Below are 17,141 nucleotides of genomic sequence, written 5' to 3' on the forward strand. Positions count from 1 at the left end.
GGCCCAGAGAGGGTAAGTGGCCGGGCTGAGATTGCACCACAGGGCGGGGGCAGAGCAGAGACTCGAACCCGGTTCTCCGACTCTCAGCAGAGGACATTCGGGCGGCATGGATGAAGCCCACGTCCGCCTCCGCCCCACCGGCCTCCCAGCCCCTCCCTGCCCACCCGGACCTGTTCCAATTACCCAGCAGCGGTGGACCGGACTGGCAGGTTTAATAATTAAAGGAGCAGCAGGAAAAGGCGGAGAGCACCTCAAAGTCCAGTTTGACAGGCCGCCCACTGGAACCGCAAGCACCCAGCCCACCCAGCTCCTGCACCCCGGAGCCCAGAGCCCTGCACGATGAGCTGGGGACCAGCAGGCAGGGTGGTGGAGCCCCTGGGTGCTCAAGAGGGGCCCAAGGCCACCCTGGGCATCTACGACATCGTAGTGGTTGTCGTCTATTTCATCTTCGTCCTTGGCGTTGGCATCTGGGTGAGCCTGGGGCCTGGCGGGGTGGTGAGGAGGCAAGGGAGGGGAAGAGTGGGGACTGACACAGAGAGAATGGTAGGGGAGGGGAAGACAGGACACCAGCCTGGTTCACCACGTGTGCAGGCTTCCCCCTGCAATGGGAGGGATTTCAGGGAGACAGCCAACAGGGAGCCTGGGGCAAACAGGCTGGTGGAGGGGAAGGAGAGGAAGCGGGGAGGGCCATCGGGCCTTTGGGTTGGCTCAGCTGAGCACTGATATGTTTCTGCTTGGGATGGGATGTGGGGAAGGGTGAGAGGGGGAGGGACGGCCTGCCAAATCGGAGGAAGGGGGATGGACAGATCAGCTCTCCTGTCAATTCCCAAGGACTTCACAGCAGAATGAAGCACCAGAGAGAACAAGGCGGAGTGTGGGATCTCTGAGCCTACTGGGGTGGGGTGTGGGGGTCTCTGTGCCCACTGGGATGGGGGTCTGCTATCCTCATGGCAGGAACAGGGCCCTTGGGCTCCCTGTAGGGTGGACAGACAGGGGTCGTTCATCCCCTCAGGCCAGAGGAGGATTCAGCAGGAGCCCCCGGCCGCCCCTAACCCCATGTTCTGTGGCTCTGTGGCTCACAGTACCACTGGGATGGAGTTGGAGGCTGTGGGAGGAGGTGGGGGAGCCTCAGAAGGGTCTCAGAAGCCCCACACTGCTTCCCTGGGGCATCCACAAAAGCTCAGAGGGCTGGGGTCGGACCACGGATTTGGGGTCGGGGGTCAGAGGGTCAGGGGCCGGGGAGGAGCAAATGTCTCCTTGTGGTCACTTCCTTCCTAGTCGTCTATGCGGGCCAGCCGGGGGACCGTCGGGGGCTACTTTCTGGCTGGCAGATCCATGACCTGGTGGCCCGTAAGTTGTGGGGGGAGTTAAAATGGATTGGGGGGGGTTCCTCACTCTTGCTCCCCATTGGACAGAGCACATCCAGGGGTAGGCAGCCATCACCCTGGGTCCCCCAAACTCCTCCCCAGTGGGCCCTCAGTAAAACACTCTGCACATAATAGACATTCAGTACAGTGCTCTGCACATGGCAAGCACCCAGTTCAGTCAGTCTTATTTATTCAGCGCTTACTGTGTGTAAAGCACTGTACTAAGTGCTTGGGAGAATACAGAGAAGCAGCATAGCTCAGTGGAAAGAGCACGGGCTTGGGAGCCAGAGGTCATGGGTTCTAATTCTGAATACCACTTGTCAGTTGTGTGACTTTGGGTAAGTCACTTAACTTCTCTGGGCCTCAGTTACCTCATCTGGAAAATGAGGATTAAGACTGTGAGCCCCATGTGGGACAACCTGATCACCTTGTATCCCCCCCAGTGCTTAGAACAGTGCTTGGCACATAGTAAGCGCTTAACAAATGCCATTATTATTATTATTATTATTACAATAGCACTGTACACGTAGTAGGTGTCCAGCACAGTTCTTTAGACTGAAAACTCGTAGTGGGCAGGGAATGTGTCTACCAACTCTGTAATATTGTACTCTCTCAAATGCTGAGTACAGTGCACAAAGCAAAGTAGCATGGTATAGTGGTTAGAGCACAGCCCTGGAAGTCAGAAGGACTTTTTAATTCCGGCTCTGCCACTTGTCTGTTGTGTGACCTCGGGCAAGTCACTTCTCTGTGCCTTAGTTACTTCATCTATAATATGGGGATTAAGACTGTGAGCCCCACGTGGGACATGGACTGTGTCCAACCTAACTTGTAACTAACCCAGTACAATGCCTGGCACATAGTAAGCACTTAACAAATACCACTTTTTAAAAAAGGTAGCTCTCAATAAGTACAAGTGATTGATTGATTAAAGAGCTCTGCACACATTAGGTGCCCAATAAATACTACTTAGTAATTGAAGGGCTGTGCCTCTAGGATTTACCTATACCCAGGGCAGTAGGTCAGACACTTTGCACTTAGCACTAGAGAACCATTTAGCAGGTCTTCCAAATGTAGTAACCGTTTCCCTCTTCCCCTACTGGGGTCCAAGTCTGAGTCCCTACTGTAGGTACGCACAGAATTGGGATGTCCGAGAAAAACTATCCCAACTCTCAGCCCGAGCAGAGTTCAATGAGGAGGCAAGATCTCCTGATTCTTCCCCCACCCCAACACCTCCAGAGCCCAGCCCCTGTCTCCCACCCGCATCCTACCCCTATGCCCTGCCACTGTCCCTCCCTCGCAGTTTGACCGGTGCTGACCTGGTCCCTCCCTCCCCGGCCCTGCAGATCGGAGCATCTCTGATGTCCAGTAATGTGGGAAGCGGCTTGTTCATCGGCCTGGCGGGCACTGGGGCTGCGGGGGGCATCGCCGTCGGTGGCTTCGAGTGGAACGTGAGGACCCTCCCCCGACAGGCCACTCTTGTGGGCAGCGGGAAGGCGGGGTGGCCGCTGTTCCCCTGCTAGTGGGAGATTTGAACCCAGGACCCCGGCTCCCAGCTTCAGATCTCTTAGTTCCCTGGCCCCAGGCCTCACCCCAGCCCCAACTCCAAGCACCCAGATCCAGACCCCAGACCCCCAGGAGCCCAAGTTGAAGGGTGTGGGGTTAGGGGGCACTAGCCCATCCCGCTGCCAACCTGGAAATCGATGGTCCTGAGCTTTGGCTATTTCAGGCCTCCAGGTCCACTCCCAGGGCAGCTTTCTGTGGAGGTCTGGGCTGGGCCCGGTCTCCTGGGTCCACCCCTTCCACATTGCCTGGCTCCCGCCTCCAGGCCACGTGGTTGTTGTTGGCACTCGGCTGGATCTTCGTGCCAGTCTACATTGCCGCAGGCGTGGTCACAATGCCTGAGTACCTGAGAAAGCGGTTTGGGGGCCATAGGATCCAGATCTACATGTCCGTCCTGTCCCTGGCGCTCTACATCTTCACCAAAATCTCTGTGAGTAGCCGCCCCCTCCGGGGGGCACTTGAGGGTGGTCAAAGCAGTCTTATTTTGTTAACGATGTGCATTTAGCTTTAATTCTATTCGTTCTGATGACTTGACGCCTGTCCACGTTTTGTTTTGTTGTCTGTCTCCCCATTCTAGATTGTGAGCCCGTTGTTGGGTAGGGACCGTTTCTATATGTTGCCAACTTGTACTTCCCAAGCGCTTAGTACAGTGCTCTGCACACAGTAAGTGCTCAATAAATACGATTGAATGAATGAATAACAGGTGCATCTGTCTCCAGACGGACATTTTCTCTGGAGCCCTATTCATCCAGGTGTCTCTGGGCTGGGACCTGTACCTGTCCACAGCCATCCTACTGGTAGTGACCGCTGTCTACACTGTGGCCGGTGAGTGAGGGTCAGGCCAGGCTCTGGCCTCGGGGGAGCCGTCCTGGTCCATCTGTCCGTCTGTCCACTCGCTCCCCTCCCTTCTCAGAGCCTTAGTAGAAGATCTAGATGCTCAAGATCACTAGACACTCCAATAGACTGCAAACTCCTCAAGGACAGGAATTGCACTTAAACGTTTGTGTGTGTCACATATGGGTCCACCCCAACTTGGTGCCTAGCACGGTGTTCTGCACACAGTGGGCACCCAGCACAGAGCTCCGCACATAATAGGAACCCAGTATAGAGCTCTCCACACATTAGGGGCCAGATATAATGTTGAGCACATATTAGACACTCAGCAGAGCACTGCACACAGTAGGAGGTCAGCACAGTGCTGACTACACAGTAGGCGCTCAGTACAGTGTTCTGCACATAGCGGGCGCCCAGTGCAGTACTCTACCCCAGGAGGCACCCAGCACAGTACTCTGCCAAGGCAGTGCCAGGAACAATGATTTTTCCAGAGCCCACGCCATTTCCCCCAGGGAGCAGAGCACAACCCCTCACAGACCCTGCGGACACAGGCGGGAATGATCCGGGACTCGGTGGGGGACCAAAATTGGCTGCTTCCTCTGAAATCCGGAGAGGGTGGGGGAGCCCATGCCACATAAAGGGGGGTCCCCCCAGTAGCCCCGGCCTATTGTCCCAGCTGGTCATTGCTGTTGCAGGAGGCCTGACCGCAGTCATCTACACGGACGCCCTGCAGACGGTCATTATGGTGGGAGGAGCCCTCGTCCTCACCTTTTTGGGTAAGGAAGAACGCCTCCCACTCCCCACCCCTTTTCCTTGAATCAATCAATTGCATTCATTGAGCACCTACTATGTGCAGAGCACTATATTAAGCGCTTGGGAGAGGACAAGACAACGGAGTTGGTAGACACAGTCCCTGCCCACAATGAGCTCATGGTGTAGAGGAGGAGAGAAGTTGGGGCTGGAGAGGGAGATTGAGAAATCATCAATCATATTTATTAAGCGCTTACTGTGTGCAGAGCACTGTACTAAGCGCTTAGGAAGTACAAGTTGGCAACATATAGAGACAGTCCCTACCCAAAAGTGGGCTACCTGCATAGCTGGCGGTTGAAGCCGTGGGAGCGAATGAATTCTCCTGGGGAGGGACTGTAGACGGAGAATAGAAGGAGACCCAGAACTGAGCCTCTAGGGACACCCACAGTTATGGGGTGGGAGGCAGAGGAGAAGCTTTTAAAAGGAATGAGCAAAGAGATAGGAGGAGAACCAGGAGAGGACATTGTCAGGGAACCCAAGGTTGGATAATGTTTCCGGGAGAAGGGAGTGGTCCACAGAGTCAGAGGCAGCTGAGAGGTCGAGGAGGATTAGGATGCAGAAGAGGCCGTTGCATTTTTTTTCATGGTATTTGTTAAGTGCTTACTATGTATCAGCCCCTGTTCTAGGCACTGGGGTAGATACAAGCTAATCAGGTTGGACACAGTCCCTGTCCCACATAGGGTTCACAGTCTTAATCTCCATGTTACAGATGAGGTAACTGAGGCACAGGGAAGTGAAGTGACTTGCCCAAGGTCACTTAGCAGACAAGTGGCAGAGCCAGTATTGGAACCCAGGTCCTTCTGACTCTCAAATCCATGTTCTATGCACTAGCCCGTGCTGCTTTGGTAAGAAGGAGACCATTGGTGACCTTAGAGACGGTGTTTTCCGTGGAGTTAAAGATGAAGAAGCCAGATTGGAGAGGGTCAAGGAGAGAGTTGGAGAAGAGGAAGTGGAGGCATCATCAATCGTATTTATTGAGCGCTTACTATGTGCAGAGCACTGGGTGTAGATCAGACACTCAAGGAGTTTGGAGAGGAAACTCCAAAGTTTGGAGTTTGGAGTTTGGCGGGAGATAGGGTGATGACTGGAGGGAGCCTAGGGATCAAGGGAGGATTTTTTTTAGGAGAGCAGAGACATGAGAAGCAGTGCGGCCTAGTGAGCAGAGATCGAGCCTGGGAGTCAGAAGGACCTGGGTCCTAAACCCGGTTCTGCCACTTGTCTGCTCTGTGACCTTGGGCGAGTCACTTCACTTCTCTGGGCCTCAGTTACCTCATCTGTAAAATGGGGATTAAGACCGTGAGCCCCATGTGGGACTGGGACTCTGTCCAATTTGATTAACTCGTGTTTATCCTACCACTTAGTACGGTGCCTGGAACATAACAAGTGCTTAACAAACACACTAAAAAATCCCAAAACACTTAAGCATGCTTGAAAGTAGTGGGGAAGGAGTCATTGGAGAGTGAACAGTTGAACATGGGGGAAGCAGCTAATTTAGAGGGGGTTGGCACGGCATAGAGAAGCAGCGTGGCTCAGTGGAAAGAGCCCGGGCTTTGGAGTCAGAGGTCAGGGGTTCAAATCCCGGCTCCACCGACTGTCAGCTGTGTGACTTTGGGCAAGTCACTTAACTTCTCTGGGCCTCACTTACCTCATCTGTAAAATGGGGATTAAGACTGTGAGCCCCCCGTGGGACAACCTGATCACCTTGTAACCTCCCCAGCGCTTAGAACCGTGCTTTGCACATAGTAAGAACTTAATAAATGCCATCATCATCATCATCATCATGGGGTGGGGCAAGGAGGAATGGGGCTCTGTCAATCCCAGCCCAGCATTCCCAGAATTCCCTCTGCTGTTGGCCGGCCCTGGTGGGCTCTCACTTCTTTCATTCAATCATATTTATTGAGCGGTTATTGCGTGCAAAGCACTGTACTGAGCATTCTCTCTGTCTCTCCGTCTGCCTTTCGGTCTTCCCACCCGGGGCAGGATTCCGTGAGGTGGGCGGGTATCCTGGGCTCCAGGACAGGTACAGGATGGCGGTCCCCAACGTGACGGTCCCCAACACCTCCTGCCACGTGCCCCGCCCAGACGCCTTCCACATGCTGCGTGACCCTCTGCACGCTGACATCCCCTGGCCGGGCCTCATCTTCGGGCTCAGCGTACTGGCCACCTGGTGCTGGTGCACTGACCAGGTAACCGCCCGCGCCCTCGCCCCTCCGCTCCGCACACCACGGAGAGTAGACACCATCCCGGCCCTCATTCATTCCTTCATTCAATCGTATTTATTGAGCGCTTACTGTGTGCAGAGCACTGTACTAAGCGCTTGGGAAGTCCAAGTTGGCAACATATAGAGACGCTCCCTACCCAACAACGGGCTCACAGTCTAGAAGGGGGAGACAGATAACATATGTATATATGTTTGTACATATTTTTTACTCTATTTATTTATTTATTTATTTTATTTGTACATATCTATTCTATTTATTTTATTTTGTTAGTATGTTTGGTTTTGTTCTCTGTCTCCCCCTTTTAGACTGTGAGCCCACTGTTGGGTAGGGACTGCCTCTATATGTTGCCAATTTGTACTTCCCAAGCGCTTAGTACAGTGCTCTGCACATAGTAAGCACTCAATAAATACGATTGATGACGATGATAAAATAAAACGTGGTCAGGTGTCAAGTCATTAGAATAAACAGAAGTAAAGCTAGATGCACATCATTGACAAAATAAATAGAATAATAAATATGTACAAGTAAGATAAATAGAGTAATAAATCTGTACAAACATATATACGGGTGCTGTGGGGAGGGGAAGGAGGTAGCTCTGCCTCGCCCCCTCTAGACTCTAAGGTCGCCGTGGGCAGGGATTGTGTCTGTTTATTGTTGTACTCTCCCCAACGCTTAGTACAGTGCTCTGCACACGGTAAGCACTCAACAGCATGGCGCAGTTGATAGAGCACGGTCATGGGTTCTAATCCCGGCTCCACCTCTTGTCTGCTGTGTGATCTTGGGCAAATCACTTCAATTCTCTGTGCCTGTTAGCTCACCTGTAAAATGGGGATTGAGACGGGACACGGGACTGTGTGCAACCTGATTGGCTTGCATCCATCCCAGCGCTTAGTACAGTGCCTGACACATAGTAAGTACTTATCAAATACTATTATTAAATATGATTAACTAACAGAAGCTGCCAGTCTACTGTGTGCAGAGCACTGGACTGAGCCCCAGGGGGGTGAACAATGAAGCAAGCAGACACACCCGCCCGCTAAGCCTGCCTCGTGCGGCCCTTCCCTGCCCCTCTGCCAGGTCATCGTCCAGAGGTCACTGTCTGCCAAGAACCTCTCTCACGCCAAGGGCGGCTCGGTGCTGGGAGGCTATTTGAAGATCCTGCCCATGTTCTTTATCGTCATGCCAGGCATGATCAGCCGGGCCCTCTACCCAGGTCTGGACCGCCCTGGACACGCGGGACTGGGGCTTGGGGGTGGAGGTGGGGTTGGCGGGGGTGGACAGGGATGACCAGAAGCAGCAGGATCTACTGGACAAGGCAGAGGCCTTGGGAGTCAGAAGGACCTGGGTTCTAGTCCTTTCTCCGCCACTCGCCTGCTGTGTGGCCTTGGGCAAGTCACTTCACTGTGACCAGCTTGATCAGGTTGTATCTACCCCAGTGTTTAGAATAGTGCTTGACACATAACAACTACCATCATTAGCTCCCTCATCACTTCCCTCATCTGTAAAATGGGGATTAAGACTGGGAGCCCCACATGGGACAGAGACTGGATCCAACTGGATTAGTTTCTATATGTTGCCAACTTGTACTTCCCAAGCGCTTAGTACAGTGCTCTGCACACAGTAAGCGCTCAATAAATATGATTGATTGACTGATTGATATAGGGAAGCAGCATGGGTCAGTGGAGAGGGCACGGGCTTTGAAGTCAGAGGTCATGGGTTCAAATCCCCGCTCCGCCAATTGTCAGCTGGGTGACTTTGGGCAAGTCACTTAACTTCTCTGGGCCTCAGTTCCCTCTTCTGGAAAACGGGGATGAAGACTGTGAGCCGCCTGTGGGACAAACTGATCACCCTGTAACCTCCCCAGTGCTTAAAACACTGCTTTGCACATAGTAAGCGCTTAATAAATGCCATCATTATTATTATTATAACCCAGTGCTTATTAAAGTGCCTGACAGAGTAAAAGCTTAACAAATACCACCATATTGTTACTATTATTATTTTTGCCTCACTTGCAGAGCCCTTGGCCAGGCTGACGGAAATCAGCCAGCAATCCTCTGGGCTTGAGGGAAACTGGGGGCCGGGGAGGGGAGGGGAGTGAGGATGATTTAGTGCAGCCCATTCCCACCGTACCAGAAGTGCAAGATCCGTGGGCAGTGGCAGGAGCCGGGATTAGAATCCAGGTCCTTCTGACTCTCATGCTCTATCCACTAGGCCACGCTGCTTTTCTCAAGTCATTCCCCACCTCTGTCCTCACAAATCAATGAGAGACAGAGACCCGCCTGCCCATTGAGCAGATGAGGACTGGAGGCCCAGAGAGGCCAGGCAATTTGCCCGAAGCCACCCAGTGGGCCAGGGGCAGAGGAGGGACTCTAACCCCCATCTCCGAACTGGTGTCCCTGGGCCCTGCCCCTGGGACCCGCTACCCATGGAGGGAGGGGAAGATGGGGGACAGGGAGCCTCTGGGGAATGGGTGGGGAGGGGCCGCCCCTGACCTCCTCCATGCCCATATGTCCCCGCAGACGAGGTGGGCTGTGTGGACCCCGAGATCTGTGCCAAGGTCTGCGGCACCCGGGTCGGCTGCTCCAACGTGGCCTATCCAAAGTTGGTCATGGGACTCATGCCCACTGGTGAGACGCTTTCCCCGCTGCGTGGGCAGGGGCTGGAGGTCCTGGGGTAGGGACCCTTGTGAGGCCGTTTCCCAAGCCGGGGATGCCCGGGCGAGAGGGAGTGGGGGCCGGCCAACCCAGACGCCCCATCCTCCGGTCTTGGCCCACAGGTCTCCGCGGGCTGCTGGTGGCAGTGATCATGGCGGCGCTGATGAGCTCCCTCACCTCCATCTTCAACAGCAGCGCGACGCTCTTCGCCATCGACATCTGGCAGCACTGCCGCCGTCGCCGGGCCTCCGAGCAGGAGCTTATGATCGTGGGCAGGTGGGCCTGGCCTCGGGGGGTCGACTGTCCACCGGTCCCTACAGTCTGCTCGAACCCTCTTAGTGCAGAGTCGGCAGCAGGGGGGCTCAGGGAGGCTGGAGGCTAGCCTGGGTGGCAGGGGCAGACCACGTGGTCCAAGCCCTTTATTCGGCAGCAGGCACTGTGCCAAGCGCTGGGAGAGTAATAATAATAATAATAATAATAATAATGGCATTTATTAAGCACTTACTATGTGCAAAGCACCGTACTAAGTGCTGGGGAGATTACAAGGTCAGGTTGTCCCACGGGGGGCTCACAGTCTTAATCCCCATTTTCCAGATGAGGGAACTGAGGCCCAGAGAAGTTAAGTGACTTGCCCAAAGTCACACAGCTGACAATTGGCAGAGCCGGGATTCAAACCCATGACCCCTGACTCCAAAGCCCGGGCTCTTTCCACTGTGCCACGCTGCTTCTCTGAGTACAACCGAATCCAAGACACCCAAAGTCCCACTCTGGGAACCCCGATCCCAGCCTTCACACCGTAAACTGGCCCGTTCCCGCTGTTTAGACCAATCAATCAATCAATCATATTTATTGAGCACTTACTGTGTATAGATCACTGTACATTAGTGCTTCGGCGAATAATAATAATAACTGTGGCATTTGTTAAGCACTTAGTCTGTGCCAAGCACTGTTTTAAACGCTGGAGTAGATATAAGATAATCAGGAGGGACACAGTCCCTGTCCCACCTGGGGCTCACCGTCTTAATCCCCATTTTACAGATGAGGTAACTGAGGCCCAGATAAGTGAAGTGGCTTGTGCGAGGTCACACAGAAGACATGTGGCAGAGCCGGGATTAGAACCCACGTCCTGTGACTCTCAGGCCTGTGTTCTTTCCACAGGGCCAAGCTGCTAGGAGATAAAATATAACGAAGTTGGTAAACACATTCCCTGCCCACAAGAAGTTTACGGCTTAGAGGACTCCTACGGTCTACACTGGGCATCCCCCACGCGATTTCGACTGGTCAGTACCTTGGTGTAGACCAGAAGCCCCTGTGGTGAATACTGGACAGCCCCACGGTGTAGACCGAAAAGCCCACGTGGTGTAGACGGGGCAGTCCCCACGGTGTAGATCAAGAGGTGCCTGCGGTGTAGACCGGACAGTCCCCACGGTGTAGACAGTGATCAGAAATGGGTTCTCCTCTCGTTATTTTCTTCCTTGAACCCAGTGCCATCTATTTGTACTTGGCTAACTGGCCCTTGCTCCGTCCCCCAAAAATGCCGACAGACAGATGGATGGATGGATGGGTGGGTGGTGGGGGGAGGCAGGCAGACAGACCGACAGCAGTGGTTCGACCATATCCGGGCAGGATGAGGAAGCTCACTGCCCCCCAAACACTTTTCTTCCACCACATGAAGTCCCAGACCTGCAGATCCACTGGGCTTCAAGGCTGTTCATCACCTCGCCCCCTCCTACCTCACCTCCCTTCTCTCCTTCTCCAGCCCAGCCCGCACTCTCCGCTCCTCCGCCGCTAATCTCCTCACCGTACCTCGTTCTGGCCTGTCCCACCAACGACCCCCGGCCCACATCATCCCCCGGGCCTGGAATGCCCCCAATCCCTCTGCCCATCCGCCAAGCTAGCTCTCCTCCTCCCTTCAAGGCCCTACTGAGAGCTCACCTCCTCCAGGAGGCCTTCCCAGACTGAGCCCCTTCCTTCCTCTCTCCCTCGTCCCCCTCTCCATCCCCCATCTTACCTCCTTCCCTTCCCCACAGCACCTGTATATATGTATATATGTTTGTACATATTTATTACTCTATTTATTTATTTTACTTGTACATATCTATTCTATTTATTTTATTTTGTTAGTATGTTTGGTTTTGTTCTCTGTCTCCCCCTTTTAGACTGTGAGCCCACTGTTGGGTAGGGACTGTCTCTATATGTTGCCAATTTGTACTTCCCAAGCGCTTAGTACAGTGCTCTGCACATAGTAAGTGCTCAATAAATACGATTGATGATGATGAGGGACACTGGGAAATTCCACTGGACTCCGTGTCGGGCAGTGCCTCCAGGTCACTTTGAGGAGCTGTGTGCTGGCCGCCCTTCTGTCCACCCACCCTCAGGGTTAAGGGTGGACCATCCCATCCCCCTGGCCGTCCCCCTCCATCCCTGACTCCTCCAGTGATCCAGGACGGACTGACACCCACGACTCTCTGCTCTCCATCCCTCTCTCCCCGGGATCCAGCACAGCCTGAGTCAGTTGTACTTATTGAGCTCTCACTGTGTGCAGAGCACTGTACTAAGCACTTGGGCGAGTACAATTTAAGACACACTCCCCACCCACAATAAGCTTACAGTCTAGAAGGGGAGACAGACATTAATCAATCAATCAATCAATCAATCGTATTTATTGAGTGCTTACTGTGTGCAGAGCACTGTACTAAGCGCTTGGGAAGTACAAGTTGGCAACATATAGAGACAGTCCCTACCCAACAGTGGGCTTACAGTCTAGAAGACCAATCAACACCCCCTGAGTCTTCCTTCTCCATCCCTGACTCCCCCACTGATGCAGAACGGACCATCCCATGCCCCAACTCTCCTCTCTCCATCCCCATCACCTCCAGTGACCCAGCACGGCCCACCCCTCCGACTCGTCCCACCCCCCAAAGCGATCCAGCCTGGACCGCTCCTCGTCCCCCCGCAGCTGAGACCTGAATTTGCTCTCTCAGGGTGTTCATCCTGGTCCTGGTGGTGGTCAGTATCCTCTGGATTCCCATCATTCAAAGCGCCAACAGCGGACAGCTCTTCGACTACATCCAGTCCATCACCAGCTATCTGGCACCGCCCATCACGGCCCTCTTCCTCCTGGCCATCTTCTCCACCAGGGTCACTGAGCCGGTCAGTAAGGGGTTGGGAGGGTCACCGAGCCAATGAGAGGTGGATGGCGACCCCGGGGTGCTGTCAGTCCAACTCCCCCAGGCCGCTGACAGGACCCAAGTTTCCAACTGGGGCCGGAAAGAACCAAAATGGCAGCCCTCTGGCCCATTCCCTCACTTAAGCCTGCCCTCTCCCACTTCTGTGTGCTTCATTCCCCAGGACTTTCTTTTTCACCGCTACATTGATTTCACCCAGTCGCGTGGCTTAGTGGATAGAAGACAGGCCTGGGAGTCGGCAGGACCTGGGTTCTAATCCCAGCTCTGCCACATCCGCTCTGTGACCTCGAGCAAGCCACTCCACTTCTCTGGGCCTCAGTTACCTCATCTGTAAAATAGGGATTGAATGTGAGCCCCTTGCGGGACAGGGATTGTGTCCAACCTGATTATCCTATATTTATCCCAGCACTTAGAATAGTGCTTGGCACATAGGAAGCACTTAACGAGTGCCATAATTACTATTACTATTATTATTCCTCCTCACAACATCCAAGAGAGGCAGGGGGAATTCTCCCCATTTTGCAGACGCAGAAACTGAGGCCAGGGGAGATTCTGTGACTTACCCCAGATGCTAGGGATGGTCGGGGCGGGCAGGGGAGGTAGAGTAGACCCCACCAGAGGGGCAGCCGAAGAGAGGGTGGAGGGAGATGCCTTGATTTGCCCTGCAGGGAGCATTCTGGGGCCTCATGTCCGGGCTGGCGGCTGGCCTGATCCGCATGGTTCTGGAGTTCTCGTACCCGGTGCCCGCCTGCGGGGAGGAGGACGGCCGGCCGGCCGTGGTCAGGGACGTCCACTACCTGTACTTCGCCCTGCTTCTCTGCGGCCTCACGGCCATCGTGATCGTCGCCGTTAGCCTCTGCACCCCGCCCATCCCGGAGGAAAAGGTCAGGAGTCGCACGGTCCGGGCAGTGGGGGTCATTCATTCAATCGTATTTTTGGAGTGGTTCCTGCATGCAGAGCACTGTACTAAGTGCTTGGGAGAGTACGATATAACAATACACAGACATTCCCTGTTCGCAACAAGTTTACAGTCCTAGCCCACCCCAGCTCTGGAGGCAGCAGTTGAGGGAGGGGTCCCGGGGGTCGGGGGTTCCTGGGGCCCTTGGCAGGCCTCCCCTCAGGCCCGGCCTCTCATTCAATCCTATTTATTGAGCGCTTACTTTGTGCAAAGTACTGTAATAAGCGCTTGGGAGAGTACAACAACAGACACATTCCCTGCCCACAATGAGCTCACAGTCACCCCCCGGCCTTGGCATCCAGCTGGCCCGCCTGACGTGGTGGACGCGGCATGGCCCAGTTCCTGCCGCCGAGCCGGAGAGCTACGGATCCAGCAGACCCTCTACAGGTGACCCTAACACTGGGGCCGAGGGAGACGTCAGGGAAAAACCGGCACCGGCAGGTGAGGCCCTGGGGCAGGAAAAGGGACAGGAGCGGGCAAGGGAAGGGGCCGGACCGGGCAGAAGTGGGATCCGCTGTGTGGGCGTTCACGATTCTCTCCTTTCTCCCCTCCTCCACCCACTCTCCTTGGTGCTGCCCCGTCTCCCGCGTCTCTGGTCACGCCATGCCCACGGGCTGGTTCCCGGCAGCCGGCTCTCAGCGTTGCTGCAGGGCTCTCTGCTCGTGGCTCTGTGGGCTCCCAGGGCCGGCGGGCTCGCAGCCGGACCCGGCGGAGAAGGCGGAGCTGGCCAAGAGACTCACCAGCATCGAGGAGCGGCCGTTGTGGAGGGCGGTGTGCGACATCCAGGCGGTGATCCTGCTGGCCATCAACGTCTTCCTCTGGGGATACTTCGCCTGAAAGTGGGCTCCGGGCCACCCATCGGCTGGGGTCCCTCGGAACCGAGCTGGATCCGTGCCGGGAGAGAGGGAACCTCACCCGTAGCCTCCAGGACAAGACCAACCAATCAATCAACCATACTTATTGAGCGCCTACTGTATGCAGAACACCACACTGGGCACCTTCTGCATGAAGAACACTGTAATGGGTACCTACTGAGTGCAGAGTGGTGTACTGAGCTCCTGCCATGGAGAGCTGGACTGAGAGCTTGAAACCATGGCCTTGAGGAGTTCTCCATCCAGCAGGGGAGATGATCACACATCACTCAAAGAACATTGGAGGTTTTGGACCACTCGGCAGTCCTGAACAGTGGCCCGGGTCCCGGGGAATGGGCAGAGGGCCCCCAGAGCCAGGGGGGTCAAGTCACGGTCAGACCCCACCCCCTCGGTTGGGCTGCCAGCCGGAGACACCCTACACCCCCCAGCTCCTGGAGTCCCCATGGCCAGGATGGAGGGCAGTTCCCTGATGGGCATGGACAGGATCCTGCCTGGGGGCAGAGAGCATGGTGGAATCTTTTGGAAAAGAGACCGTCCTAGGCTGCCCGGCGAGGCCCCACACCTTTGGCCTGAGGCTAAGTGGCCAGTGGGGCAACGAGAGATCTGTGGAGGAAGCCCCCAGCCGATGTCTCTTCAAGCTCTCCACCGAGAGATTACCGCTAGCGTCTCTTCTCTTCCCGGGGCAGGCACTTGCAGGACATATCTATGTACACACATCTGACCCGGTGGAGCAGGGGGTCAGGGACAGACTGGCCAGAAAGCAAGCAATAGGCCAGAGGGTCCCTGGAGGGTGACCAAGCCCACTCACTCCACCGACAACCCCCACATTGGCATCAATTTTCCCATCACCTCTGACCCATCCTGTCCTGCTGCCCAGGCTCCATTCCCACCTCCCAGAGTCCAGTCGGTTATGACCACGGCAGGAGCCGCTCAGAAATCCAGTGGCGGCCAGTCAGGGATGTCCGGACCAGGCCGAGATGCCTGAGCTTCAGGAGGTATTTGCAGCGCAGGCAGAACACCCAGTTCCCAGAGACGACTGTCATTAAAACCCACGTCCACCTGCACATCCACTATGTGTCTCCCAGACGGGCTCCCCAGCGGGGCAATCCAAGCCAGGGAAAGAGGGGTGAGCCTCATGAGAATAGCCCAGACACCAGAGGCTGTGTCCATGGCAGAGGATTGTGGGTCAACACAGGGAGGGAGGGAGGGATGGAGGAAAGCCGGCCTTTTGTCAACCACTCCCTGCTCTGGCACCGAGTAAGACAGTTGGTTCAGTCATCACTGAGGGGTAATGCCCAGCCCCTGGTCTGGTCCAAATCCGATTCCCAAGCTGCCCAAGGGAATTGGTGCAGATCTGTAGGTGCCATCACTGGGGCTTGCCTGTGCCCAAGCCTCTCCAGACCCCACGCCATAAACCCCCTCCTCCCCCCAACTCAGCTCACCCCCTCCTACCTCACCTCATTACTCTCCTACTCCAACTCAGCCCATTTGCTTCACTCCCTTAAGGCCAGCCTTCTCAATACACCCATCTCCCTGCTGACCTCTTCCCACGAACTACCTCTGGTCTGGAACATCCTCCCTCTTCATATCCAGCAGACAATTACTTTCCCAACTTCAAAGCCTTACTGAAGGCACATCTTCTCTAAAAGCTCTTCCCCACATAAGCACTCCTTTCCTCTTCTCCCACTCCATCCTGCGTCGCCCTGCATTGCTCCCTTTATTCATCCCCTCTCCCAGCCCCACAGTATTTAGGTTCATATCTGTACTTTTATTTATTTCTATTAATGTCCATCTCCCCCTTTAGAATGTGAGCTCGTTGTGGGCAGGGAATGTGTCTGTTATATTGTTATATTGTATTCTCCCAAGCGCTTAGCACAGTGCTGTGCAGACAGTAAGCGCTCAATAAATACGATTGACTGACTTCCGCCCGTCACCCCATGGCTACAAAATCTCTTGCTCATTTTCCCGCCGGGCTCCTCACTTAACATTCCCATCCACCAATCAGAAGAACACCCTGAGTGCCTCTCTCATGTGCTCAAGACAGCGCTCTGAGCACAGTAGACAGTAAATTTCTTGAGGGCAGGGGGCATATCCGCTAAATTTATTGTACTCTCCCCAGGGTTGTGCACACAGCAGATGCTCAGTGAAGTGCTCTGCACTCAGGACATGTTACCGACTGATTGGCGGGCCAAGTCTGGCCCTGCAAGAAAGTGTCCGGGCAGAGGGGCAGAGGAGAGGGCCCCCAGGACACATATTGAGCTGGTCATCTGGGAGCTACCACCTCTGGTTGGATGGAGGAGGCAGGAACCTGTCTCCCCAAAAATGCAGGACCTCGGAAACTGGAAGGCAGTGAGAGTGGGATGACCAACTCTAGAGGGGCTGGACTGTCCAGCCCTCCCACTGACCGCTTAGTACAAGCGCTTAGTACAGTGCTCTGCACACAGTAAGCGCTCAATAAATACGATTGATGAATGATGATGATGATTGATGACCGCCCTGGGGCTGGGACCTCAGCTGCCGGCCAGAACCGGCGAACAAAGTATTATTTTTCCTCCATGAAGCAACAACGGAGCAGAAGAGGAAACGGATTCCAGGTGAGATGACAGCTTAGCGACCTGGCTGCAGGAGCTGGGGGCTGGGGGACGGGAGGGGAGCCAAGGGGGCTCCTGCCCTCTT

General features: G+C 54.9%; 1 protein-coding gene across 2 annotated transcripts; it reads left to right on the forward strand.

Annotated features, from left to right (window-relative positions):
• Positions 1 to 306: 306 nt before the first annotated feature.
• Positions 307 to 15,662, forward strand: SLC5A9 (solute carrier family 5 member 9). Of its 2 annotated transcripts, XM_038760635.1 has the most exons (14): positions 307 to 471; positions 1,279 to 1,350; positions 2,711 to 2,815; positions 3,193 to 3,357; positions 3,647 to 3,752; positions 4,457 to 4,537; positions 6,552 to 6,757; positions 7,871 to 8,006; positions 9,313 to 9,420; positions 9,570 to 9,723; positions 12,432 to 12,600; positions 13,304 to 13,519; positions 13,896 to 14,034; positions 14,222 to 15,662. In XM_038760635.1, exons 1-14 carry the CDS (start codon positions 340 to 342, stop codon positions 14,428 to 14,430), a joined length of 1,998 nt encoding a protein of 665 aa, XP_038616563.1. In that variant the 5' UTR covers positions 307 to 339; the 3' UTR covers positions 14,431 to 15,662. The 2 variants fall into 2 exon arrangements, with proteins under 2 accessions (XP_038616563.1, XP_038616564.1); XM_038760636.1 differs by lacking the exon at positions 9,313 to 9,420.
• The last annotated feature ends 1,479 nt before the right edge of the window (positions 15,663 to 17,141 follow it).

This window comes from Tachyglossus aculeatus, chromosome 18 (assembly GCF_015852505.1).
Source record: "Tachyglossus aculeatus isolate mTacAcu1 chromosome 18, mTacAcu1.pri, whole genome shotgun sequence".
NCBI lineage: Eukaryota > Metazoa > Chordata > Mammalia > Monotremata > Tachyglossidae > Tachyglossus > Tachyglossus aculeatus.

What these genes read in the sequence shown, in the direction of transcription:
- SLC5A9 (XM_038760635.1), top strand. Translation starts at nt 340, where the DNA reads ATGAGCTGGGGACCAGCAGGCAGGGTGGTGGAGCCCCTGGGTGCTCAA. An exon ending in TCGGTGGCTTCGAGTGGAAC is followed by an intron (nt 2,816 to 3,192) that starts GTGAGGACCCTC and finishes TCCCGCCTCCAG; the next exon opens with GCCACGTGGTTGTTGTTGGC. An exon ending in CCTCGTCCTCACCTTTTTGG is followed by an intron (nt 4,538 to 6,551) that starts GTAAGGAAGAAC and finishes CACCCGGGGCAG; the next exon opens with GATTCCGTGAGGTGGGCGGG.